At 46.2% G+C, this 25749-nt stretch overlaps 4 protein-coding genes and 3 non-coding genes across 10 annotated transcripts; 2 read left to right on the forward strand and 5 right to left on the reverse strand.

Moving 5' to 3' along the window:
* The first annotated feature begins 3977 nt into the window (after positions 1-3977).
* cart2 (cocaine- and amphetamine-regulated transcript 2) lies at positions 3978-6651 on the forward strand. Its single transcript, XM_076733382.1, has 3 exons — positions 3978-4177; positions 5202-5285; positions 6449-6651. The coding sequence occupies exons 1-3, from the start codon at positions 4055-4057 to the stop codon at positions 6554-6556; spliced, it is 315 nt and encodes a 104-aa protein (XP_076589497.1). The 5' UTR covers positions 3978-4054; the 3' UTR covers positions 6557-6651.
* Positions 6652-7430: 779 nt separating this feature from the next.
* Positions 7431-12188, reverse strand: LOC143321834 (small ribosomal subunit protein eS17). The gene is made up of 5 exons (XM_076732507.1): positions 12140-12188; positions 11203-11354; positions 10518-10623; positions 8659-8724; positions 7431-7552 (listed from the first exon to the last, which is right to left on the reverse strand). Exons 1-5 carry the CDS (start codon positions 12140-12142, stop codon positions 7475-7477), a joined length of 405 nt encoding a protein of 134 aa, XP_076588622.1. The 5' UTR covers positions 12143-12188; the 3' UTR covers positions 7431-7474.
* LOC143322792 (small nucleolar RNA SNORA71) lies at positions 7629-7755 on the reverse strand. The gene has a single exon (XR_013077340.1). It is a non-coding gene; the product is annotated as a small nucleolar RNA SNORA71 (small nucleolar RNA).
* Positions 8835-8961, reverse strand: LOC143322793 (small nucleolar RNA SNORA71). Its single transcript, XR_013077341.1, has one exon. It is a non-coding gene; the product is annotated as a small nucleolar RNA SNORA71 (small nucleolar RNA).
* Positions 11039-11165, reverse strand: LOC143322790 (small nucleolar RNA SNORA71). The gene has a single exon (XR_013077338.1). It is a non-coding gene; the product is annotated as a small nucleolar RNA SNORA71 (small nucleolar RNA).
* Positions 12189-12479: 291 nt separating the features above from the next.
* On the reverse strand, positions 12480-21586 carry sh3gl3b (SH3-domain GRB2-like 3b). Its single transcript, XM_076732498.1, has 10 exons — positions 21380-21586; positions 20093-20161; positions 19618-19690; positions 18855-18998; positions 18265-18398; positions 17768-17926; positions 17412-17515; positions 16528-16652; positions 16383-16436; positions 12480-16278 (listed from the first exon to the last, which is right to left on the reverse strand). The coding sequence occupies exons 1-10, from the start codon at positions 21584-21586 to the stop codon at positions 16052-16054; spliced, it is 1296 nt and encodes a 431-aa protein (XP_076588613.1). The 3' UTR covers positions 12480-16051.
* commd9 (COMM domain containing 9) lies at positions 21359-25443 on the forward strand. Of its 4 annotated transcripts, none has more exons than XM_076732502.1 (7): positions 21359-21730; positions 22129-22264; positions 23877-23993; positions 24079-24218; positions 24394-24428; positions 24548-24651; positions 25006-25443. In XM_076732502.1, exons 2-7 carry the CDS (start codon positions 22211-22213, stop codon positions 25135-25137), a joined length of 582 nt encoding a protein of 193 aa, XP_076588617.1. In that variant the 5' UTR covers positions 21359-21730; positions 22129-22210; the 3' UTR covers positions 25138-25443. The 4 variants fall into 4 exon arrangements, with proteins under 4 accessions (XP_076588617.1, XP_076588619.1, XP_076588618.1 ...); XM_076732504.1 differs by having other exon boundaries at positions 21392-21599; XM_076732503.1 differs by having other exon boundaries at positions 21392-21577.
* Positions 25444-25749: the final 306 nt, after the last annotated feature.

Consider the following 25749-nt stretch of genomic DNA (forward strand, 5'->3'; position numbering starts at 1 on the left):
GAAGCTTTGAAGCCCCCCTCTTCTCTTTGCTGTGATCCGATCGAGGCAAACTGCACAAACACTAATCCTGAGATGAAAAATAAAATGCAAGAGTCAAGCATGGCTTATTTTAAGCCACTCCTCGTTATACAGAAGTTCAAGTTGGCGGTCTGACGGAGTTAATAGAAAGAGAAGAAGAATGGCCCCGAGCCTGTCGGAGGATCAAACACCCACAGAAGAAGAAGAAATGATCAAAAGATGCAGAGCTGCAGATTCTGTCTGAATACCATCAGCTTCATCCTCACTGCCTCCACAAAGACTCAGCAGTATGAGCCGGGGGGCCGGATCCATGGGGTGCTTTATGGGGACATGTCTTCATGCTAATCCCATAAAGAGACAATCAGACCAAATCACAGCCAGGAGCTGGGCACAACAAGGCCGGCTCTTAAACCTCTTACCTCACTTCCCTCTGAGGGTTTATTTATAGTGGAACTCCTCAAACCGCTCGCTCGGCCCCTGGAGCTGACTTAACACCCTGCTTTAATGCTGCCACCATTTTCCTTATTTACTCTATGTCCTCTGCACGCCGAGCAGCGACTGCACATCGGCTCAAAGCTCTTATTCCCACACTAATGCTTCGCTGACAACAGGAGGATTTAGATGGTGCAGCTCTGACTCTGCAGGCCGGATGTCTGCTGATAACAATCCGCTCAGTTTGTGGTGCTAAATAAAAAGTCTGCCATCATCACAAAGTTCAAAACGTAAAAAACCTGATATGCACAGCAGCCAGTTTCCTTTCAGAGCGGTCAGAACGTGTTAAGAACGCTCTGAAAGGACGCAGAGACAAAAACGTCCAGTGTTACATTAATATTGTTACACAAATACACACAGACACTACAGCTATGCTAACAGCTAGTGAGGCGCTACAGTACAGCGCTGCTTTGAGCCAAATGCTAACGTTAGCATGCTAACGATCAGGATGACAACTCATGTGTCAGTCATGTGAAAACTGTTGTTCACACCTGGCCCCAGGTGACTCTAACGACTGTTGTGACACAGCCATTAGCGCTAACGAAGCTCACTGAGGTCGTATCACAGTCATTGATGCCACCTGGTTGATACCACCTGGTACCACCTGGTTCAGGCTGATGGTGAGACTCCAGCCATCAGTCAGAACCGAAGAAGCCTCTCAGCTGATCGGTCCTTTGATTGGACCTCCCTTTGATCAGCAGGACCTGGATCACTGAGAACCTTCACAGACACGTTTAACACGTTCACCACTTTAGCTTCATGTGTTAGAGTGCTAACATTCGCTAATTAGCATGAAACATCCTGATGTCTCAGCTGAGAACGGAGGAGACCTGAACTAGAAGGATGGACATGTCTGTCCGTATGTCCACCGGTCCATCATTTTGATCCAGACTGACTTCTCTCACAGCTGAACTGTGATGAAGGTCAGTTCAGACCTTCATGTTGTGACTCGTGTGACTTTAATCTGATCTGTCATCAAATCGATCTCCAGTATCTGATTTATTCAAATACCTGCAGAACCAACAGACCTCAGCTTTAATTTGTGTTTACTGCTAACTAGCACATGTTAGCATGCCAGCACAGTGAACTCGATGGTAAACACAGTGAGCATCACACCTGCTCAACATCAGCTGTTAGCATGCTAGCATGCTAAATGCTGTGTTCAGGCAGAAGGTGAAGCCAATTTCTGTCATTTCAAACATTTTCACATGAAGACAAAAACCTGCTCCCTCGTACAGATTCACACCTGAACCTGCTCACCTGTGAAATGATCCTCTGATCCCTGACGAGCACTGCAGAGCGTCACTCACAGCTGCCACAATCACCTCACCCATCATATTCCACTTCTGAGGCCTCGCTCTGTCTTCGTGTCTCTGGTCAGTCCCACGGTGCCCTATGAAGACACTGTCCCACAGGAGACGAATGAGACGACCTTCATCGCGCAGCGCTCTGCACTGAAAGGATCTTTGTGGTCTCATCGAAGTCCACTCTGTCCCGATGGGGACAGCAGAGCGTCTGTGTGGAAGTAATGGAGGTAACGTTATCACCTGGTGTGTTCTGACCTCCAGAGACCTGAAGAAGACGTGCGGCCTGTTTGTTTCCCGTCAGAGGACGCAGGCTTTTCAGATGCAGCTCTCTGCCTGTCAGAAGGGTTTAAGTTGACTTTATGTGATGTTGGGGACATTAATACGTTCATCCCTCCACACTGACATGAAGTATAAATAGAAGCACTGCAGGGAGGAAATATAGCACAGGGTGTTATTTCTGCTGCACGTCTTCAAGTTAAATATGAAGGACGGAAATTGGAAGACGCTTCGTCTCCTGCAGCAGCTTCACCCTGACAAACTTACTGTGATGTATTCAGGTTGTTTCCAGGCAGGAGGACATTTATCAGAACGAATCACTTCGTCCAAAAGCATCTGTTAGTTTCTGCTCCGGATCAGTGACGACGAGCAGAAGAACACTGACGGTTCGACTGCAGGCTGAACCTGGTTCAGACAAACGCTCATCTGTCAGTCCAACACGTCCGCTGTTCATTCAGAGATGGAGGACGGATTCAGACCCTTCACTCATGGAAAAGTACTAATACCACAGTAAAAGTACTGAGTGCAGTAAAGTGTCTCTGTGTCTGTTGTCCTCTTGTCTCTGGTCTTTAGATCATTGTGTCTCTGTGTCTGTTGTCCTCTTGTCTCTGGTCTCTTTAGATCAGTGTGTCTCTGTGTCTGTTGTCCTCTTGTCTCTGGTCTCTTTAGATCATTGTGTCTCTGTGTCTGTTGTCCTCTTGTCTCTGGTCTTTAGATCATTGTGTCTCTGTGTCTGTTGTCCTCTTGTCTCTGGTCTTTAGATCATTGTGTCTCTGTGTCTGTTGTCCTCTTGTCTCTGGTCTTTTGATCAGTGTGTCTCTGTGTCTGTTGTCCTCTTGTCTCTGGTCTTTAGATCATTGTGTCTCTGTGCCTGTTGTCCTCTTGTCTCTGGTCTTTAGATCATTGTGTCTCCGTGTCTGTTGTCCTCTTGTCTCTGGTCTTTAGATCATTGTGTCTCTGTGCCTGTTGTCCTCTCGTCTCTGGTCTCTGTAGATCATTGTGTCTCTGTGTCTGTTGTCCTCTTGTCTCTGGTCTTTAGATCAGTGTGTCTCTGTGTCTGTTGTCCTCTTGTCTCTGGTCTCTTTAGATCATTGTGTCTCTGTGTCTGTTGTCCTCTTGTCTCTGGTCTTTAGATCATTGTGTCTCTGTGTCTGTTGTCCTCTTGTCTCTGGTCTTTAGATCAGTGTGTCTCTGTGTCTGTTGTCCTCTTGTCTCTGGTCTCTGTAGATCAGTGTGTCTCTGTGTCTGTTGTCCTCTTGTCTCTGGTCTTTAGATCAGTGTGTCTCTGTGTCTGTTGTCCTCTTGTCTCTGGTCTTTAGATCAGTGTGTCTCTGTGTCTGTTGTCCTCTTGTCTCTGGTCTTTAGATCAGTGTGTCTCTGTGTCTGTTGTCCTCTTGTCTCTGGTCTTTAGATCAGTGTGTCTCTGTGTCTGTTGTCCTCTTGTCTCTGGTCTCTGTAGATCAGTGTGTCTCTGTGTCTGTTGTCCTCTTGTCTCTGGTCTTTAGATCATTGTGTCTCTGTGTCTGTTGTCCTCTTGTCTCTGGTCTTTGTAGATCAGTGTGTCTCCTCATTCATGTCTCAGCAGGACGTTCCTGTTGGAGTTGGTTGAGGTGGAGCTCATTTTAACTGAATGATCCTTTTCATTCTGGATCAATCTGCTGATCATTTCCCCCATCGATCGATCGATTGATCATTTGCTTTGGAAACCTTGTGAAACAGTGAGAAATGTGGTCACAATGAGCCCAAAGTGACGCCTTCACCATGTTTGTTTGGTCTAGAAAGACAGAAAGAAGCCTGAGATCATGAGGAGCCACTCTACGTCACACCTGTGACGTCGTCCGGGGGCTGGAGGGGGCGGGGCGGGTCATGCAAACATCCCTCGCGCGGCGGGCAGCGCGTGACAAACACCTGGAGGAGAGAGGAAGCAGCTCGCGGAACTTTGTCGTCCGTTTTTTGGCATCATGTGGGCGCGAGCTGTGCTGTGCGCGGCGCTGCTGTCCGCGCTCTGCCCGGCGGGGAGGACGGAAGCCGAGAGGGACGAGCGAGAGGTCCAAGACTACCGCTACTCCAACTCCAACAGGCTGGTGAGTAACTGTGACTACACGTCTTCAGCATGTCTGTCTTCTGTCTTCAGCATGTCTGTCTTCTGTCCTCAGCATGTCTGTCTTCTGTCTTCTGTCTTCAGCATGTCTGTCTTCTGTCCTCAGCATGTCTGCCTTCTGTCTTCTTCTGTTTCTTTCCATTCTGATAAAAAGTCCAAATCTTCTCTGATTCCGGATGATTTCTGCTTTCTTCTCTTTGTGTTCTTATGTGTCTACACATTTTACATTTTGTCAGATCGTCAGTAAATGAGTCAGTTCGGGATGTAAGAAAAGTGAAGAGATGATGAAGATGAAGATGAAGATGAAGGCGTTCATCTTGTCATTTTTTAAATATGTTTTCCATCATTATGAAACATATTTCTCGTGTTCATATTATTAAAAACTGCTTTTCTTTGGGTTTGAACTCTTCATCATTTTCACATATTTTACATTTTAAAGACAAAAACACGTCATCAATAAATCAGATTGATAGACGATTGAAACAATCCGTCCTTAAAGTGAAACTGAGCCTGAGCCTGAACCTCCGTCACTGCGTCTCAGTGACTGTTCAATCACGTTACAGTCTCACATCAATCAGATGAAGATCAATGAGCTGGATTATTGATGATTTATCAGTCAAGTTCAGCATGTTTGTTCTTCATGAGCTGAACTCAAGAAACACACGAGGAGCAGAGCTGAAGAAGTACTCACACTTCAGTAATACACATAATACACAGCATAGTATTAGTAGTACTGCCAGTACTACTAATACTCTGCACTGTACAGTATTAATCACTTTCCTCTGCGGTGTCTTTGAGAAGAACACGTGACGTGACGTGAAATAATCAAGTACAGAACTTCAAATGTGTACTTCAGGACGTTACTTGAGTAAAAGTACTCAGTTACTTTGTTGTTATTTGACAGTGACGTCGATCACCTGCTCCTCACTTCGTGTTTACCTGTCAGCTTTATGTCTAACGCGCGTGTGCGTGTGCGTGTGTGTGTGCGTGTGCGTGCGCGCGTGCAGCTCGGCGCTCTGCACGAGGTGCTGGAGAAGCTTCAGACCAAGAGGATCAACCCGTGGGAGAAGAAGTACGGACAGGTCCCGTCTGTGAGTCTGAGCCGTGACGTCAGTGAAACGTTTTGATTCGCTACAAATCAGGATTTAATATTATTGATCAGTCTTGATTGATCTTCTGGTACAAAAAAAGAGCTTTATCTTCAGCAGCTGCAACGTTAAAGTGATTAACACATTCATGTATCAATAACTACAAACCAATAACAGGATGTACACGATCCTCAAATGGGCCATTCTGCTTAATGAGTACTTTTACTGTTGGTACTATATTTTGTACTTTTACTTAAATAAAAATGTGAATTCGGGACTTGTGACAGAGTATTTCTACACTGTGTTATTAGTACTTTTACTTGAGTAAAATGTCTGACTTTCTGGCAGCAGCAGCAGCAGCAGCAGCAGCAGCAGCAGCAGCAGCAGCAGCAGTAGTAGTAGTAGTAGTGTGTTGCATTAGACTGTGCAGGTGTTCCTAATAAAGTGGACACTGAGTGGATTTAATAACAGAAGCTAAAATGTTTTAAAGCATTTTTTTTTAGTATTTTTACTTTGACTACAAACCAAAAAACTTCAAGGACCTGAACTTTGATTATTGAACACATTCATATCCAACCTTTCAGATTAAAAGCAGCATCTTCCTGTTTCCTCTTCAAAATAAGATCTTTGACATCTGCTTCCTGAGAGAATACTGAGGTTACTACATAAAGACTGCATCATAAATGTGCTTAATTACAACTAGAAGTCCTACATTCAGTATTTTACAAAAGTTAAACTACATAAGAATTACAGAGTATCAGAAGTACTCCAAAAATACTCAATGCAGAATGACGTCGTACATCAGTATTTGAACATTGTGACATACTATTGAACTCATATCACTGATGCATCAACAGTTCAGCAGCTTTGAAGTTGTACTGAATTATATTTCATCATCAAATACTTGAAGTGTAAAGTAACTACAACGGTCAGATAGATAAATGTACTGTAGTAAAAGTATTTCCCTCTGAAATGTAGAGTAGAAATAGGTAGAAATAGTACCTGAGAATTGCAGTAGTTGAGTAAAAGTACTTTGCACAGCTGGACCTCTCACCTGCTGCTCAGGTTTCTGTTAGAAACTCATGTACATGCAGTATTTGTACGTGTTGGGGACATGAATGGGGGGGCGTTGCTCGGAGTCTAACTGTGGTACTTCCTGTTGTCAGTGTGACCTCGGCGAGCACTGCGCCGTCAGGAAAGGATCTCGGATCGGGAAGATGTGCGACTGCCCTCGAGGAGCTTTCTGCAACTTCTTCCTGCTGAAGTGCTTATGAGCAAACGACCCGCGAGCCCGTTCGAACACGTCTGTCTTCAAATGTAGAACCATGTGACGTAGAGTTTAGAGCCAATAAACCTTCATGAAGCTCTGTGTCAACAGGCTGTGTGTGTCTCAATTTAACACCATTCAGCTTCACTTCTGTTTATTTTCATTACCATCTGATCATAATCGGAACCCACGGGGAGGCTCTCCTCCGTCAGGTGGAGGAGAGCCTCCCCGTGGAGAACCCTCTGGCTCCACCTTCAGGACAGACCCTGATCTGAGAACGTGGACTCGGCTTCCTGTTCTCCGTCAGCCTGCAGCGACACCTCCACCCTGACCTGACGCAGCTCTGAGAAGGCGGAGGTCTCTCTCGTCCGACCGGCTCAGACTGATCACCGATTCAAACGTCTCTGGACACGACGTCACTTCCTGTTCCTGCTCTGAAACATCAGCGCTGCTTCCCTCTGACGAAGCGTCTGCAGAGTAAAGTCTGAGAGTAAGAACGAGCTGATTGGTTGATGACTGAACAGTCCAAACTTTATTTAAAGCCTGTTTACAGCAGGTCTGAGACTCGCTCTGAGCAGGTGATGAAAAGGTGCTACAGATCTGAGACCGAGAGTCAAAGAAAACGTCTCACATCTGGTCTGGATAGGACACATGCAGATGAGGAGGGTGAGGAAACACCTGCTCTTCCTCGAGTGAAGGCGTGTTTGACAAAGAAAGCAGCAGTTTGTGTGTGGGATCAATAACAGGACCAATCGCTGTTCTGCTCATTTAGTCAGACATGCTTCACCTCTGTGTCACACCGTCTGTCCTCAGGTGAGTTTGGAGGGTTAAAACACGGAAAACTGAAGCGTCCACAAATCACCAGTCCTGCACAGCAGAGGTTTTTGTCCCAAAGGGTTTTATTAGGAAGATACTTTACAGACGTCTACACTCCTCGGGGCTGCTTGAAGTTCATGCCGACGGTGGGCTGGGTCACCTGCAGGTTGGACAGACTGCCGAAGTCCTGCAGAGCAGAGAGACAGGGCTGAGTGCACAACACCAGAGTCCAGAGAGAAAAGAGCAGATTTTAGAGGCAGAGCTGTGTGAGAGCGCCAGGGTCTGAGAGGAACCGAGAGTCCTCCAAACACGGGAAAGGCCCCCAGCTTCATCTGCCTGTACTATCAATGACCTGACGACGAGGACGCCATGATCACTTTCGATACAGGACGGCGGGAAAATCTCCCAAACACTGACAGGAACAGCTGAAGGTGTGTCCTCGTTCAGAAGCTCTGAGCCGGCCCGACTCGTCCGGACCACGTTAAGGCTGATCTGAAGTCAGATTCTCCTCCGTTCACTTAAAGAGGGCAGCTGCAGGCTCATGTTCAATGCTCACTTTACTGGGAATAATTCAGGATTTTCAGCCAATCGAACGTCTGCTTTCACTGCAGACGTTTGGACTCATTTACAGGTTTTCATTTAAAGGCTCAGACTGAACAACAGGAACTTAATGAAGCCACAAAAACACTCTGCTGAGTCGATGGAAGAAATAAAAGCTTCTCTCAAACTGTGGCCGTCTGATCTTCGTCTTTCAGACCATCAGCGACCTTAAAGCTCACCATTATGTTGAGTTTGACGCTCTTCATCAGTAATGAACCCTGACCTCCTCCTCAGACTGAGCTGATCAAAGTGCCATCATCAGACAGCTCTTCACCCTACAGTCTGTTTCAATTACACCTCTTTACTGCACTTTGCTACTGTAATGAGGTACTAATACAAGGAGCCATCGGTGTTACAAGAGGTATTCAGGTATGGCACTTCAGTAAAAGTAGTAATACCACACTTTAAAAACACTCTTGCAGTAACAGTCCTGCATTCCAAATGTTAACTTAAAGTAAAAGTACTCACTATGTAGCAGCTGCAGTACAGCCAGTATTACTTCTCTTATATACTGTTGGTGGCTTCATTTACTTTATTACTATCATGTACTTCTACTGCCATTTTAAATCTTCTGCTCAGTAACTGAAGCTGTCAGATAAACGCAGTGCAGAAGAAGCATAATACTAAAACACTCAAGTAGAAGTACCTCTGAATTGTACTCGATTACCCAACTACTGTCACAGAGCGACTTACCAGCAGCTTCAGCATCTCCTTGGTGTCGGGATCAACTTCGATGAGCTCCTGGTCCAGGGCAGACACCTGGACAGGTGAGCACAAAGCGCAGTTAGACATGAACCACCTGGCACACAGTGATCAGCAGCAGCATCCACCCGCCTCCGTCTTCAAACATGTTTCAGTCGATGGAGGTTTGTCTGAGAGCTCCAGGGTTCAAGAGGAACAGAGAGTCCTCCGAACACGGGAAAGGCCCGCAGCTTTCTCTTCCTGTACTATCAATGACCTGACGACGAGGACGCCATGATCACTTTCGATACAGGAGACACGAAGACAACTCAAACGCTGACCGAGCAGACGAGACAGAAAGGTTCACCTGTGCTACGTCATGTCACTGACACGAGCACGACAAACAAAAACAATGCAGTCATTCGCAAACAAACTGTTTACCAACAGTCAGAGCTTCTGAGCTCAGAGTGAAAACATCCTTTATAAACAGTGATTGTGATTGGCTGAGGCGTGTTCGAAGCCGCTGTCAAACACACCTGTGACCACAGTACTGCAGTATAATTTCCTGTGTGGGCTCAGAGTGGACGGAGGGTGGAGGACAAAACAGACAAAAAGAGGAAGTAAAGAGGAGTGGACAAAGGGGAGGCGGGACCTTTGGACAGACGGCAGTCTGCTCGCCGTGCAGACGAAGATCTGCTGTTTGAGCTAAAGCTAAAAGGAAATAAACGAGGTTCTCCGTCAGACTTCTGCCAGAACCAGAAAGGTGAACAGGTGCTCTACTCACTCCACCCAAACTACAGAGAGGAAGAAGGTGATGAGTGAAACCACACCTGTCCACAGTCAAACAGCCTGAACCAGCAGAGACCAGAGCTGACACGGCTTCAGCTGTCCACACCATGTCCACATAAATGTCAATCACCCCGATCGGTAACACGTGCCTGAAGAATGCTTATTTATTGATTATTATCAATGGGTTAGTGGATGTTTTGTGTGTGCGTACTGAGGCCGAGGTTCACGGTGAAGCAAACGCAGACACACGGCGAGCTGCCGCCATGCCGGGAACAATCCAACCACCTTCAGGAGCTGTTACACCTGAGACACACAGCCAGCAGGTCGTCACACAGGTGGAGGTGGGCAGTGTGTCCCGGCCTTTACAGGACCCCCCCGTTTTAAATATCTGGTTTATTCAGCTCTACAACACCACCACTGCAAAGTTCAGCTCAAAAAATAATCGGAAAACACCAACGTCCAGGGCCCCCTGTCTAACGGCCCTCTGTCTCAGGGCCCCCTGTCTAACGGCCCCCTGTCTAATGGCCCTCTGTCTAACGGCCCTCTCTCTCAGGGCCCCCTGTCTAACGGCCCCCTGTCTAACGGCCCTCTGTCTCAGGGCCCTCTCTCTCAGGGCCCCCTGTCTAACGGCCCCCTGTCTAACGGCCCTCTGTCTCAGGGCCCTCTGTCTCAGGGCCCCCTGTCTAACGGCCCTCTGTCTCAGGGCCCCCTGTCTAACGGCCCTCTGTCTCAGGGCCCTCTGTCTCAGGGCCCCCTGTCTAACGGCCCTCTGTCTCAGGGCCCCGTGTCTGTCACCAAAGCTTTATGTCTCACTGGAGGATTTTCAGCTGAGTTTTGGGTTTAGTTTCACTGAACAGCACAAAGGTTGGTCTCTCAGCACTTCAGTCTTCATCAACTTCATGTTGTGGAGAATCAGCACATCCCAGTCAACACCAGCCCACCCCCAGTTTAACCACCTCTATGTTCGCTGATGAAGTCCTCCAATCAGAGAGCAGCCAGCAAGACTGAATTCACTTCAGGGTTTTTCTGTGATTGGATGGAGACACAGAACATGAAGACAGTGTGGTGGTGCCTTCACTGACCTCTGGCACGTAGTTGTCCCTCCTCTCTCTCTCCTCCTCCTGCAGTTTGATGGAGATTCCTCTGACTGGACCCCTCTGGATCCTCTTCATCAGATGCGTCACATACCTGCAGAACAGCGGTCAGCACCAGAGACATCAATACAACAGCTCTGATTTGGCATCAAACGTCAAACAGGAAGTAAGTAAATGTCGGCATCTGGCGAGTGCAGACCGTCATAACACACGGCAGACACTGAACATTCATACGTCCCGTTTGAGTGATGCTGAGGGAGCCTGAGCTTCACTTTCAGTGACTGCTTCACCAATTGTTGTGTATTTGACAACAAAGCACCTGAACCTGCAGGACAGGCCTCTACAGACGTACTGAATTTACCTGTTCAGTGATCCTGACTGTAGCTGCCTGCTCACAGTCACGGTGAAGCTGACGTACAGAAATGCATTGTGTATTATTTTAGCTTTAGGTGACTTCAGGCTGCGACTAACAGACGTCTGGTCAAACACTGACTGTAAACGTACTGAAGTGTCTGAGAGCGCCAGGGTCTGAGAGGAACAGAGAGTCCTTCAGACACGGGAAAGGCTCGCAGCTTCATCTTCCTGTACTATCAATGACCTGACGACAAGGACGCCATGATCACTTTCGATACAGGATGGCGGACAGTTTCGACAAGCGGCGCCATGTGCTCACCCGGCGATCTTGTTGCGGAGCTTCTTGCTGGGGATGATGGCGATCTCCTCACACACCCTCTTGTTGGTGTGGAAGTCGCTGCCCAGCCGGGTGTAGTATTTCTCGATGATGACCCTGGCGGCCTTCTTCACCGTCTTGGTCCTGACTCGTCCCTGCAAGCAGACCCCAAATTTAACTCAGAACACCAGGATCAGTGTAACATCACATTTACAGCCAGACTGGTTTGATTTTCAGTCATTTTAATTCATGAAATGTGGACCCTGATCAATATATCAGCAATAGAAATATCCTTAGTTCTCCGAGAAGGCAGGTTTAATATAATAACAATAAATCCATCTGAATATGCACGAAGACCACCAGCTATTAATCTATTCATTATTGATTATTGATTATTTAGAGCCGGTTAGACTCTGCAGCAGCCTCGTGGATGAATGGCTAAGTTCACCCTCAACCACACTCCCTCAGGCCAGCGGATGGTTTCACCGCTGCTCCGGTCAGTAAATCAGACGAACCCTCCGGGGCAGAAGCACGGCTAGCTGTGTTCACTGCAGTGACGCTAGCTCCCGGTTTAGCCTACAAAGCTAGCTAGCGGTGAGCGCCACTTGTTAGTGTTTTAAACACTTTTAAGACTCCCATTCAAACACACAGAATAACGGCATTATTCTGTTGTTTCCGTCCAATTAAACCGATAAAACATGAATGAGACCAGCAGCTAATTCAGCTCGAAAGCAGCTCCACTACGCTTCCTCTGTTAGCCGCAGTTCTCCGCTAAACACTGCAAATAAAACGCACTGTTTGTACCATCTAACACCAATACTGCCATTATCAAATAAAGTAAATTGTCCGGTCTTCATTGATGAAATTACTGCGGAATATAAGCCGCTAAAAAGGCAGGATTAGTTTAGATAGCTCGGATCGACATGCAAAATTTACCCACCATGTTGGATCGGCCTGGTAGAAGAGGACTAGCAGACTTCCGGTGGAAGTTTAAATCCACTGACGGAAGTTGAGAAGAGAAACAAGCTGCTGCGCCCCCTGTCGTCTGGAGGTGGAAACTACAACAACAAGAACCACGACTACTGCTAATACTACTACTGCGAGTATTTTATTATTATTTTCTCCTTATAAATCAGGAGAAATTTAGGGGCTATGCACGGCCTTGTTCTGCTCATTGTACCGTTTATTTTAAACGTGTTTGTGTGAAAACAAAATCCAAAATCTGAGCTGTGGACAAAAACATTTTCACTGAGGAGAGAAAAGCAGAACTCAGACCTGGAAGCATTTATTACAGATTTATTGCAGAAATACATTCAGTGATCCTCGTCTTTGTACAACAAACATTTCTGTGCTCAAAGGAATAATACACACACACACGCACACACACACACACACACACACACACACACACACACACACGCTCCTGTTTGAAAACTGAGTGTTGGAAATATACTTAGAATATGAAATTACATTTGGAGGAAAATCAGATAATTTCCCATGAAGTTCATTATGTAACAAACCTAAAACTTCCTTCAACACCTCAGTTATCTGAAGCTTTTTGGTGGATGCTGAAATAACTTTAACCAGAGAAAAAGACTTTTAAAGTACATCACGTGTTATAAAAATAAAGGTTTAGGATCATTCTCCGTCTGCCTGTTGAATCCTCTACAGACCGTTTTCCTGAAAGAGATGAATAAAATCAGCTGATGCTGTTTCCTGCGCCTCCTCGTGTCTCCGTCATCGTCTTCTGTGTCAAATTAAACAAAACTAAACATTATTATGTGATCACACAGAGTTTCACGACATTCATGTGAATTGAGTTATTTGTCAGACGTATTTTCTAATTTAAAGCCATTACAGAGTTACTTTAGCATCAGTTAGAGGAGTCTCTATTAACTGCAGGGCTTTATCCTACACTAACTACTTTATCTTAAAGGACCAGTCCAACATTTTGGAAGCCAGACGAGAAGATGGACTTCAGTGTCATCAGCAGGAAGTGGTGTTTAGCCTAGCTTAGCACAAAGACTGGAAACAAGGGGGAACTGCTAGCATAGCTCAAACAGAATAAAAACATTACACCTACCACCAACAAGTGGTGGAACGTAACAAGTACGTCTATTCAAGTACTGTACTGCAGTACAACTTGTAGTACTTGTGCTTTACTATTTCTACTTTATACCTCTATGCAACTACATCTCAGAGGGTAATATAGTACTTTTTGTATTATTACTACGTAATCTTGCCAGCAGTGTGCAATTTAATTACAAGTAGCTGCACTTTTACCAACTGCAACATGATACATGTAGTTACTGATGAGCTGATGTGATGAACACAGTGATCAGTATTCAATATAATCAATATTTAGAATCCAGGAATATATGTTTTTTCAGAGATGGGCCATTCTGCATGATGAAGTACTCATGATTCTGATTCTTTAAGGACATTTTTCAGATTATACTTAAACAATTTTACTTAGTGACGTTTTGAATGTAGGACTTTTATGTGTAATAGGGTATTTGAGTATTTTTACTTGAATGCAGAGTACTGCCCACACCCTCCAAACTGCTGCTGCTTAAACTTCTACGTCTCACTTTAATACGCTAAAGCAGTTTTCACTCTGCTAGAATAATCAATACAATATAAATATAAAATACAAATTACATGTGTATCCGTCTTCAACAGCTTCCCAACATGCTGAGCTGATCCTTTAACTCCAGCAGTGAAGTTTCTATTGATTCTAATAATGTAGCACAGATCTGTGAGCTCTACCAGGTGTCTTACAGTAAATCTACCTCAGCATGCTGAAACACTATTAAACCCTCTGAATGTGCTAAACGTTTCTTAAAAGTTCCTTTGGCTGCAAACCACAGCAGCCACTTCCCTGTGGCCCCCACCGCAACAGGTGAGGCCCCGTGTTTTCCAGGTGTCAGCTGGGGCCTCGTGAAAGGCCCTCCATCTTCTTCTTGTCTCTAATCTTAATCATTAATCTGTGTTGAGTGGAGCGTCATTTATCTCTGCCTTCAGTTCACCCTGTCACAAATGAATCTACAGCAAACTGATTGATGTCTCAGGTCGAAGACAAAATACAATCAGGGTGTTTTTCTACTGTGTTTCTGTCCGTTTAACAAATAAAAGTTCAGCGGTTTGTGGCCTGAGTCTCACAAAGCTTCAGAAAAAGTGCCGATAATTTCAATGACGTCGCTTTAAGAACATGCAGAAGCACAAAGGGAACCACAGCGCTGACAGCTGCTGTCCACAAACACACTGCACCACACGGCCAGCACAGCGCACAGCTCAATAAACCGACTAAACAGTATTTTTATTCTTATGATTGCAGTGGAAGCAGTCAGACAGACCTCAGAGCGGTCTGAGTCTGTCTCATATATATTCTCACACTGACGTCGCTTCAGTCCTCATCTGTCTCCAGGTCTTGAGGACACTGGTAGACCTGTGCAGTGATGTGAAGCTTCTTAAAGGGAAACACACACGTTAGTCTAAAAATGATGTATTTACTGACTGAGCCTCTCTTTAGCAGCTGATGTTTGAAAGTATAACACGAGACTCTGCAGTAGAAACTATGGCCGTCCTTTCCTGGAGAACAGACTCGTCGTCTGCTGAGTCGCTTGTGAAAAAGTGCAAATAAGAAGTTGAAAAGTTGCATATCATCAAAAACGTACACAATCAGATCAGCATTTATCTCAAATGGAAGGGATCCGTCCGTCTGTCTGTCCTTCGACTGTCTCAACAAGCGTTCACATGATGGACTTCACACTTGACGGCTGTGTTACTGAGGACCAATGGAGGAGCAGCGCCGGGTGTGAAGCAGTTTGATGAGCAGATCTCTAGAAAGCTGAGAATCATCGTCCTGCAGAGCCACAGAGCAGCTGCAGCTCCGGACCCACAATCCAGATCTACAGCTCCAGACCCACAATCCAGATCTACAGCTCCAGACACACAATCCAGATCTACAGCTCCAGACCCACAATCCAGATCTACAGCTCCAGATCCACAATCCAGATCTACAGCTCCAGACCCACAATCCAGATCTACAGCTCCAGACACACAATCCAGATCTACAGCTCCAGACCCACAATCCAGATCTACAGCTCCAGATCCACAATCCAGATCTACAGCTCCAGACCCACAATCCAGATCTACAGCTCCAGACCCACAATCCAGATCTACAGCTCCAGACACACAATCCAGATCTACAGCTCCAGATCCACAATCCAGATCTACAGCTCCAGACCCACAATCCAGATCTACAGCTCCGGACCCACAATCCAGATCTACAGCTCCAGATCCACAATCCAGATCTACAGCTCCAGACCCACAATCCAGATCTACAGCTCCAGATCCACAATCCAGATCTACAGCTCCAGATCCACAATCCAGATCTACAGCTCCAGACCCACAGGGTCATGTAGAGAAGGTTAACATTATACCCAACAAGGTGCCACCTCATCTGAAGTGGTTAACTTAATGTTAATGAGCTAATGTTAGCTAGCTACCTTCAATCAATCATGTCAGCCTGTCCTTTGGGAACCAGCTGTAGACTGGAGCAGCTGGACAGCTTCAGCATGAACACATGAACTGTATCAAGAGTTATGATAAAGTGGTAAAGATTTCTCCCTCAGCCTCTGTGGGTCTGGACCTGCGGGCCCTCGGCCTCTGTGGGTCTGGGCCTCTGTGGGTCTGGACCTGCGGGCCCTCGATCTCTGTGGGTCTGGGCCTCTGTGGTTCTGGACCTGCGGGCCCTTTGGGGTCTGTGGGTCTGGACCTGCGGGCCCTTTGGGGTCCAGGTGTATAATCTGACTTTTGCGTTCAGCGTCTGTGGATGTTTGATATGTCGTCATGGTAACGGCAGAGGCACCAGCACCTCGACATAGTTGACAGGGAACAGTCCTGATTGGCCGCCGAGCGTGCCCTCATACCAGTTGGCATCAACCTGATTGGTGAGGACGATGATGTCGCCTTCGCTGAAGTCCAGCTCGCCCTCGCGGTTCGGGTGGAAGGAGTAGACCGCCCGGCAACAGGGCTGATCCAGGACCAGCTTACTGTCCGCTGGGCGAGAGACGCCTCGAAAAAGAGAGAGAGAGAGAATATTAATATTCCATTAATATTACATTCAATATTCAGTGTTTCTCGCTGACGTCGGTTTGTGGATGTCAGTATTTTCGTACCATAACAGGAGACGGGGCTGCCGGGTCTGGACGGTATCGCTGTCAAGTGTTCTCCTGACCCAGAAGAATAAAAGTTTAAACACTTCAGTTAGACGTTTTATTCCAGAGAGACGTCAAAGTGAAATACCATCTGAGAAGGAGTAACCTGAGGAGACTGGAGCTGTGAGCGACGGCTGGCGGTAAAATCCGAGGCTGCCGCTGTGTTCGCTCCTGATTCTGATCTTTTTGGACCTGAAGCGTCGCTCTGGTTTGTTACTGGCAGCCGTCAACCTGTTCGCCAACACACAAAACATCTGAAACTCCAAGAAACACTTTGACATCCAGACTGAGAGACTGCAGCAATGCTAACAGCTCAGCTAGCACCTCAGACTGAGCTAAATGCTAATGCCAACACACGCAGTTCAGCTGAGCACACAAAGTAGTTCCATCCACAAAGCCTAAAAACCCCTTAAATTAAAGATGGAATGTTAATTTCACACATTAAAGCCCAAAAACATTTTGTTTCAGTGAATTCACGTCCACAATTCTGTCCTGGAAACATGTTCATCAGTCTTTGTTTGGAATTTTTATCGGCCGCTTGCAGCAAAGTTTGCTGTATGACAGAATACCTGCAGAACTACTGACGTCCAAACTCAGCTGAACTGTGCTAACTGCTAATTAGCTAATGTTAGCATGCTAAGATGCAACACTAAGATGGTGGACATGGTAGACATTATATCTGCTACACATCAGTATGTTAGCATTGTCACTGTGAGCATGTTAGCATGCTGCTGTTAGCATTTAGCTCATGGCACTGCTGCGTCTACCTAAAGCCTCACAGTTTATGTGTTAATCCCAGTTTTCTGTCTCCGAGCAGGCTGAAAAACTGAATAACATGACATCAGGCCCAAACGTTCACTCATAACCATCTCACACGTGATCACACACAGACAGACTGCTGGAAACGTTTGATGTCGGTATTCACGGCCACGCTGCTGACGCTGTGGTCCTCCCTCTGAGAGAGGTGACAGGTGTTGAACAGGGGCTCACCTTGCCTGCAGGCTGTCATGCAGACCCTGCAGGATGCGGTGGGCGTTGCGGTGGAAGTCCAGCAGTGCGGCGACCAGAGCGGCCAGACGACCGAGCTGATCGACCTGCAGGAGGAAACATGGCCGACATCAGCTGCAACACAGACTGTGACAGAATGAAGGGAAGTAATCAATTCACTTCACATATTAATCAACGTGCATTCACCATTACTCCTCATAGTGACCTGTCCACACCTGCACGTGTCCATAGGTGTCCACATGTATTCTCATTAGTTACTGTTGGTGGTGATCTGTGCACAGTCTGAGCTGATCACCGACACTTTGGATCACATTCTTCACACTCTGACTTTGACTCACGTCGTTCTGCAGCAGGACGAACATGCTCCTCTCTGTCAGCTCTTTGGACGTGATGAACTTGTCCCAGGCCTGACGGACCTCCTCCGCTGGGACTTTCCCTCTTCGTCTCCTCTTGTAGTCAAAGTCCAGCCGACGACCGTTCATCTTCTTCAGCTGGTACTGAGGAACCAATCAGAACAAAGATCCGAAACATGTGGTTGCTGAGCATTTGGACAAAATTGTTCATTCAGATCTGAGCAGTTTCTGTTCAGTTATACTCTGATGACTACACCTGTGACAAAGTTGGACAAAAATGTCAACGTGCAAAACATGACTGAGAGACATGAAAAGCCTTTTTGGTCTTCAGCATCTCATTGACGTTATGTGAGTTTTAGCAACAAACAAGTTTTGGGGTCATAAAAGTCCAAACCTTTAATCTCAATCAGAAAAGGAATGACACCACGATGCCAACAGCATCAGACAGCGTCCTCATGAACACGAGCTGAGCGTCCTCTCACCCTGATGTCCTTCAGCTCCGTGTTATGCAGGTCCTGCAGGGGGTCGATGAAGGTGTGTTTAACATTGACATCCAGAACATCTCGGGCCTGAGCAACCTGCTGCAGAGCTTCACCCACACCAGACAGAGCACAGCCTGGACACCAGGAGACCAACCAGAGGACCAACCAGAGGACCAACCAGAGGACCAACCAGAGGACAAACCAGGGGACCAACCAACAAAGACAAAACAGGAAAAGCAGCAGCAGAGTCAAACCTAAACATCCATTTAAGTCCATCTCTTCCACATAAAGAATGAGTCTGATGAAGTCGTCCTCTGATGATCAATAAATAAATCTGTTTTCTCCTGATGAAGAGATCAATGATCTGCTCTGTTGTCTCGAGATAATTAACCTTAATTATCTCCTGATAATTAACGTTAACGCAGACTAAGATGAAAACAAGTGAACGAGTCGTTGGATGTCTCAGTCTCGGTCTGTTGCTCAGTTTCGCCTCCTCACTCATCACCTCTCCACTGTCTCTGCTGCATCACGTTTAATGTCCTACTTTCCTCCATTTTGGTTGGTTACCATGGAAACGTGGGGTGTCGTACCAAATTCGGAAGCAGCTCCGAGCTCCTGGCCGTAGTGCAGCATGCAGTCTCCCAGCATGCCCTCTGTCTGCGGGTAACCTGCTGACCTGGCCTGTCCTCGCAGCCTGCACACGGTGTTGAGCATGTTCAGTTTAGCTCTGTCCGCTGTGGACACACAAAGACAAAGACACGGACGCCACGTTCATGACGTGACGATGACCAGATGACCATCAACGCTGTCGCTGCTGGTTTCTGTAAAAAGGAAACTGCACAGAGAGCACATCGTCCATGACTGCAGAGGAAGAGGAAGAAGAAGAAAAAAGAAGAAGAAGACTGCAGAGGAAGACTACAGAGGAAGAAGAAGAAGAAGAAGAAGAAAAAAGAAGAAGAAGAGGAAGAAGACTGCAGAGGAAGACTACAGAGGAAGAAGAAGAAGAAGAAGAAGAAGAAGAAAAAAGAAGAAGAAGAGGAAGAAGACTGCAGAGGAAGACTACAGAGGAAGAAGAAGAAGAAGAAGAAGAAAAAAGAAGAAGAAGAGGAAGAAGACTGCAGAGGAAGACTACAGAGGAAGAAGAAGAAGAAGAAGAGGAAGAACAACAACAACAACAAGACTGCAGAGGAAGAAGAACATTCACACAGTAAAACATTCTTTCTTATGAGACTTATGAAGCAAAAACATCACATTTTATTTCCTCCACTCTTATTTTCACATTATTACCACATGATCTCTGAGTTCTTCCAGCTGTAAGACTGTGAGAAGTGAACGATGGTCGTTTCTCAGTACCTGGATTTGGTTGGAGGAACTCTGTTGTCTTGGACAGCAGCTCAACCAGCAGAGAGTGGATCACTACAATACTCTGAGAGAGAGACAGAGAGACAGACGGACAGACAGAGAGACAGACAGAGAGACAGACGGACAGACAGAGAGACAGAGAGAGAGACAGATGGACAGACAGAGAGACAGACAGACAGACAGAGAGACAGACAGAGAGACAGACGGACAGACAGAGAGACAGACGGACAGACAGAGAGATGGACAGACGGACAGACAGAGAGACGGACAGACAGAGAGACAGACAGAGAGACAGACAGACAGACAGACAGACAGACAGAGAGATGGACAGACGGACAGACAGAGAGACGGACAGACGGACAGACAGACAGAGAGACAGACGGACAGACAGACAGACAGAGAGGAAGTCGTCAGTGTGTCTCCTCCGGTCAGAGCACATTAAATACTGCAGCTGGTGACGTTTTACCTTCTCCATCTTCAGGAAGTCGTCGTCCATCTTTGTTCCTTCAGCTCCCATCAGCCTCTCGTTCAGCAGCTGCAGTGGGAGGATACCAGTTACATACAGTGGTGGAATGTAACTAAGTACATTTATTGAAGTACTATACTTAAGTACACATTTGAGGTACTTATACTTCACTTGAGTATTTCCACGTCATGCTATATTATATCTCTACTGCGCTGCATCTCAGGAGGAAACACCATGAAGGTGACAGAACTCTGTATGACAGACACTGTCAGAGAGGACGGAGACACAAAAGCTTCATTATGACTCCGTCTGCAGCGTCAGAGCCACAGACGGACGGACGGACGGACGGATGGACAGCAGACAGACAGACAGACAGACAGACAGACAGCTGATATGTCAGTGCTCAGTCTGATAAAGGATCAATGAGTCAAAACAAACCCTTTGAACTTGAACTCTGTGCCATGAGGAGGAGGGAGGAGGGAGGAGGGAGGAGGACCCCACCTCCTCACCCCCCTCAGTTCACCTCCTGATAATAAGCTTATAGATGAGCTGATGATACTTCAGACTATAACAGAACTTTGTGTCCAACAGCAGCAGTGAAATATGATGCATGGTTCCTATAAAGCACTCAGCAGGATGTAACGTGGTTAAAATGAGCTCCACCTGCAATGAATCATTAGTAAAATCAAATATTAGAATAGATTTAATTAATCTGCATGTACTTTTACTTTTGATACTTCATTAAATGTCTTTCCTGATAACACGCCTGTACTTCCACTGTGCTGTTTCTGTATCTATAAGATACACTGAGGTACTTCAGGTGTTACTTCAGGATGTGAGAGGCCTTCTTCTTCCTACACTGTTTTTACCAACGTTAGCATGACAGTACCTGAGCAGTACTGCAGTACTTGTCTGAGCTGTGCTACTAGTACTAGCAGTAGGATGGTAGTCCCAGTATAAATTAGCAGCTGTTAGTAGTACTGGCAGTGACTGTAGTACTCAGTGGTACTCAGTAGCAGTAACAGCTGATACATCCACAGACTCAGGTGAGGATCAATAACTGATCACCTGCAGGTCCAAACGTCAGTCACGTGTTAACTGACTGGTTGTTACTTATCACTAGTCTCTATGGTCTGATGGATCGATACTGAACTGATCGCCTACGTTAACAGTGATGTGACGGATCGATACTGAGGTGCCAGCAGGCCCTGTGTCGCAGTAAACCCACAATCCCCTCCCCCGCTGTATCCCGGATCGGCCCAGTTTGTCCCGGTTTGTCCCGGTTACCTGGCTGGCTTTGTGCAGCTGCTTCTTCATCCCGGAGACGGACATCTTCACCGGGGACCGAACACACTCACCGGCCGGCCGGGGATCAGTGGAGCTGCCGCCGGGTACCGCCGGGCTCCATCCCGTCTGAGATGCTCCGTCCCCCTCAGAGACTGCGTGCAGCGAGGCGCTCCGCCCCGGAGGCTCCAGTCGGCTGCGGTCAGTCATCGGTCCTCCTCCGGTGATCAGGAAGGTTTATTTCTCTTTAGTCAGGTTTCTGATCAGAAAGAGTTCATCGGTCCTTCAGGCTCCTCACAGGCTGTCAGTGAAACACGGAGCTGAAACATTCTGACATCATTTATACCGACCACGGTTATTATTATTATTATTATTATTATTATTATTATTATTATTACTAAGTCATTTTTTAGTTGGTCATAAAATGTCCAACTGTGAGTGATCATGATTCATGATCTTGTTTTATTTGAGAAAGCTTGGAACTATTATGATTTTTTTTTTTTTTTATTATTATGTGATGTGCAGTTTTGCCTTCATGTGATCTGCTGCTGCTTTATTCCACACACTCATTTTCTGCTGGATTTTATTCACATTTTTACACTTTTCACTCAATATATTTGATCGTTTTTAATGTTGTTGCTGTTAAATTAGATCCAACATAATAATATAATGGTTTTGGTCGTTTTTAAAAGACATTATTTTATTTAATTGTCTGATTTTTGCTCAACAAATCAACTTTCATCTGGTTTCAGCTGCCTGGCATGATGTTTCGTGAGTGTACTCCATTTCCCATGAGCAGTAGCGCCATCTGTCACATGACTGTCACTTTCCAACATGGCTGCCACTATCTCCCCTGAACATTTCACCAACTTACAGCTTCTCCTGAAGGTATTGATTCTTGATATTGACAATTTTAAAACTCTGGTGTTGTTTGATTAATGCAGCTGAATATAGAGTTCAACATTAGCTCGCTGCTAGCATCGTTAGCGTCAGTCACGTTAGCATCAGTCACGTTAGCGTCAGTCACGTTAGCGTCAGTTCACACCAACAGCGTTAAAACAGGATGCAGTTCTGAAGTAAAAGTACATATCAACAGTTAGATGTACTTACAGTACTTAAACTCGTGGTGTGTCAGTAAAGTGTCCTGTCAGTGTGTTTCTCTGCTGTCTGTGGATTCATGTTCCTGCTGCATTCATGTGCTCATTCATGTTCCTGCTGCATTCATGTGTTCCTTCATGTTCCTGCTGTAGATGTTTCAGCTCATTGAACTCCTTTATATCCTGTTGGTGCTTTAATCTTCATCAATGCTTCAGATTCTAGAACAGGGGTCACTAACAGGCGGACCGCGGTCCGAGTCCGGACCCAGACACCGTCCTATACGGACCCGGACCTATATCCAGTAAATTATTAAGGGACTTGAAATTTTGACGGGACACTTATATTTTAACCGGCGCAACTTTTCTAGTCTTTACGGCACCGGTTTAGCGGCTCAGGAAACGCACAAACCAATTGCATGCGAGTTAAGCCATCCCACGTGATGCTACCCAGCCAGTCGCATCTCTGCATTGCGGACGATAAACATAGCAACTCTGACTGCAGTCAGATGAGGAGTGAGAAGCGAACGGAGAAACGATAGAAAATTAGAAAGTTAGAAAGAACAACAAAAAGTGTGGAGAGTGGGAAAAGCGGGAAAGAAAGAGAAACTGTGTAACTGTTCAGCTGTTATTTTCAAATTCGTTGAGACTGTTAAGATGTGAAAGTTAACAAAGAAAAAGGAATATTCAAGCTGTTGCTTCACTTTTACTTTTTCTAAAATTAAACACTTTCTTTTATAATGCACAATTTTTCAAAAAACATTTTATTTTCTCTATTTCATTTTTAAATTCAAATCTGCCTGGTTTAATGTTAAGTGACAATAAATACTGTCGAAATGTTTTTGAATTGTACTTTCTTTATTTGATCAGATGTTGATTACATGCAGATGTTGATACAACTACTAGGCTACTTCAGTATATATATCACACATATCATAACGTTATGACATTATGATGTTCCGGACCTTTGCTTTAGGAAATTTTCTCTAACCGGACCTCTTTGAATTTTAGTTGAATACCCCTGTTCTAGAAGATCATCATGTCTGCAGCGCGGCGTCCTGTGAGAACCACGTATCTCCAAAAAGTGTGACGAGCTCAGAAAAACAGGCTGTTTTCAGCTTTGAGACGATGATTTTCAGCTGATCCAAGAGGCTTTTTAAAGAGTTTACTGAGCTGAAGAAGACATGAAGGAACTCTTCATCCTTCAGTTCAGCACAAACATTCAACATCATCACAGCTGGAGATACGAGCTTTTCACTGGACAGGAAGGAATCTGAAGAGTAACGAGGAACTAAAAACAAATGGAGTAGAAATATAAAGTTTTAGGAAGTAGAAATACTTGAGAAAGTAGTTTTGTCGTTGTTGTTGTTGTTGTTGTTGACTCTGAGCTGTTTGTGCTTCTCGAGGCGCCGTCTAAAGACGCAGTGCGAGACGTTTGTGTTCAGAGTCACGGCGCTCCGAGCCGCCGGCTGGCAGAGGTCACGGCGGCCACATTCAGCATCCCTGCAGCTCAGGCCGCACAGGTAACGCAGACACACCTGTGTGCTCTGACAGACACCTGGAGTCAGGTGTTGGACAGCAGACACATGAAATCTGTCTCTCCTGCAGCTGATCCAGTCGCTCCACCTTCTGTCCCACCACGTCCTCTTCTACAACCTCAGCTCTCCGGAGCAGATCCTCCGTCTCTTCCCGGACTCCTTCCACTCCAGTCTGAAGAACCTGATCACCAAGATCCTGCTGGAGAACAGGTGAGACCCCCAAACACGAGGCGTCCCCACGTCACTGTCCCCGTGTCCCGTCTGTCTGTGTCTCACTGTCCTCAGCGGTCGCTGCGGTGAACGTTGAAGACACGCTGACTGATGCTGCATGTGATGTAGCTCCAGGCTGTAATGACGTCACGCGTGTCCCTCTCATGTCTTTCAGTCCAACATGGAGGACGGAAGCTGTCAGCAACCAGAGTGAGTCCAATCACATGTGATCTTCTTCATGTGGCTCTGCGGTGTGTGTGTGTGTGTGTGTGTGTGTGTGTGTGTGTGTGTGTGTTAGCTCTAAACTGTGTGTGTGTGTGTGCGTGCAGTCTCCCTCCCCCAGCTGAAGGACTTGGACTGGAGGGTGGACGTGGTCACGGCCTCAGACTCCATCAGTCGTATGTCCGTCCCGACCTGCCTGCTTCAGCTGAAGGTGATTATTGATCTGTTGGTCTGTCTGATGGTTGATTATTGATCTGTTGGTCTGTCTGATGGTGGATTATTGATCTGGTGGTCTGTCTGATGGTGGATTATTGATCTGGTGGTCTGTCTGATGGTGGATTATTGATCTGGTGGTCTGTCTGATGGTTGATTATTGATCTGGTGGTCTGTCTGATGGTTGATTATTGATCTGGTGGTCTGTCTGATGGTGGATTATTGATCTGGTGGTCTGTCTGATGGTTGATTATTGATCTGTTGGTCTGTCTGATGGTTGATTATTGATCTGTTGGTCTGTCTTCATACAGTCCGTCCATGTCTCTGATGATGTGTCTTGTTTGATTCTCAGATGGACGATCCGTCAGCAGGCGGTGAATCGGTTTCCATGGTGACGGTGGAGCTGAGCAGGGAGTCTTTGGACACCATGCTGGACGGACTGGGACGCATCAGAGACCAGCTGTCCGTGGTCGCTGGGAAATAAGACAGCTGATTGGCTGGTCTGTGCGGTGCCGTCACGCTCTTTTCCTGGAAGGTTCGTTTGATTTATGAACCCTGAACAACGAGTTCATTGATCAGTGATCGGACTGACAGAATGCTTTTATTTTGAAACGTGAAAAAAACCTTTTCCTTATTTGTATTATTTACTGTTTGATGTTGTGGCTGCAGATGATCAGAGGATGGACAGGACATCGTGTGGTGGACATTTGTCTTTTTTTGTCCGTTCAGATTAAAGCTCAGACTGCAGAAACGTTTTCCACTAATCTGAAAATAAACTTCTTTGAACCGACTTTTTGTCTCGTCCTTATAAAATGAAGACGCAGGTTTTAGGAGTTCAGACGAGTGAAGACACGTCTTCGTATTAAGACTCAGCGGTCTGTCTCTGCTGCAGCTCCACTTAAAACGGGTTCACCGCTGACATAGAACTCCTTCGAGTGATGTCCATGCAGCTTCTTCTTCTCCTCCCTCTGAGAAAAGCTCGTCCTGTGGCAGCAGGAAGTCCTCGTCCTCCTGCGTCCTTCGGTCCTCTTTTGGAGATCCTCCACAGTCTCAGTGGCCTCCACTTCCTGGTCCTCTGCCTCCAGTTTCTGGAGCC

Source organism: Chaetodon auriga, chromosome 6 (genome assembly GCF_051107435.1).
Source record: "Chaetodon auriga isolate fChaAug3 chromosome 6, fChaAug3.hap1, whole genome shotgun sequence".
Lineage (NCBI taxonomy): Eukaryota > Metazoa > Chordata > Actinopteri > Chaetodontiformes > Chaetodontidae > Chaetodon > Chaetodon auriga.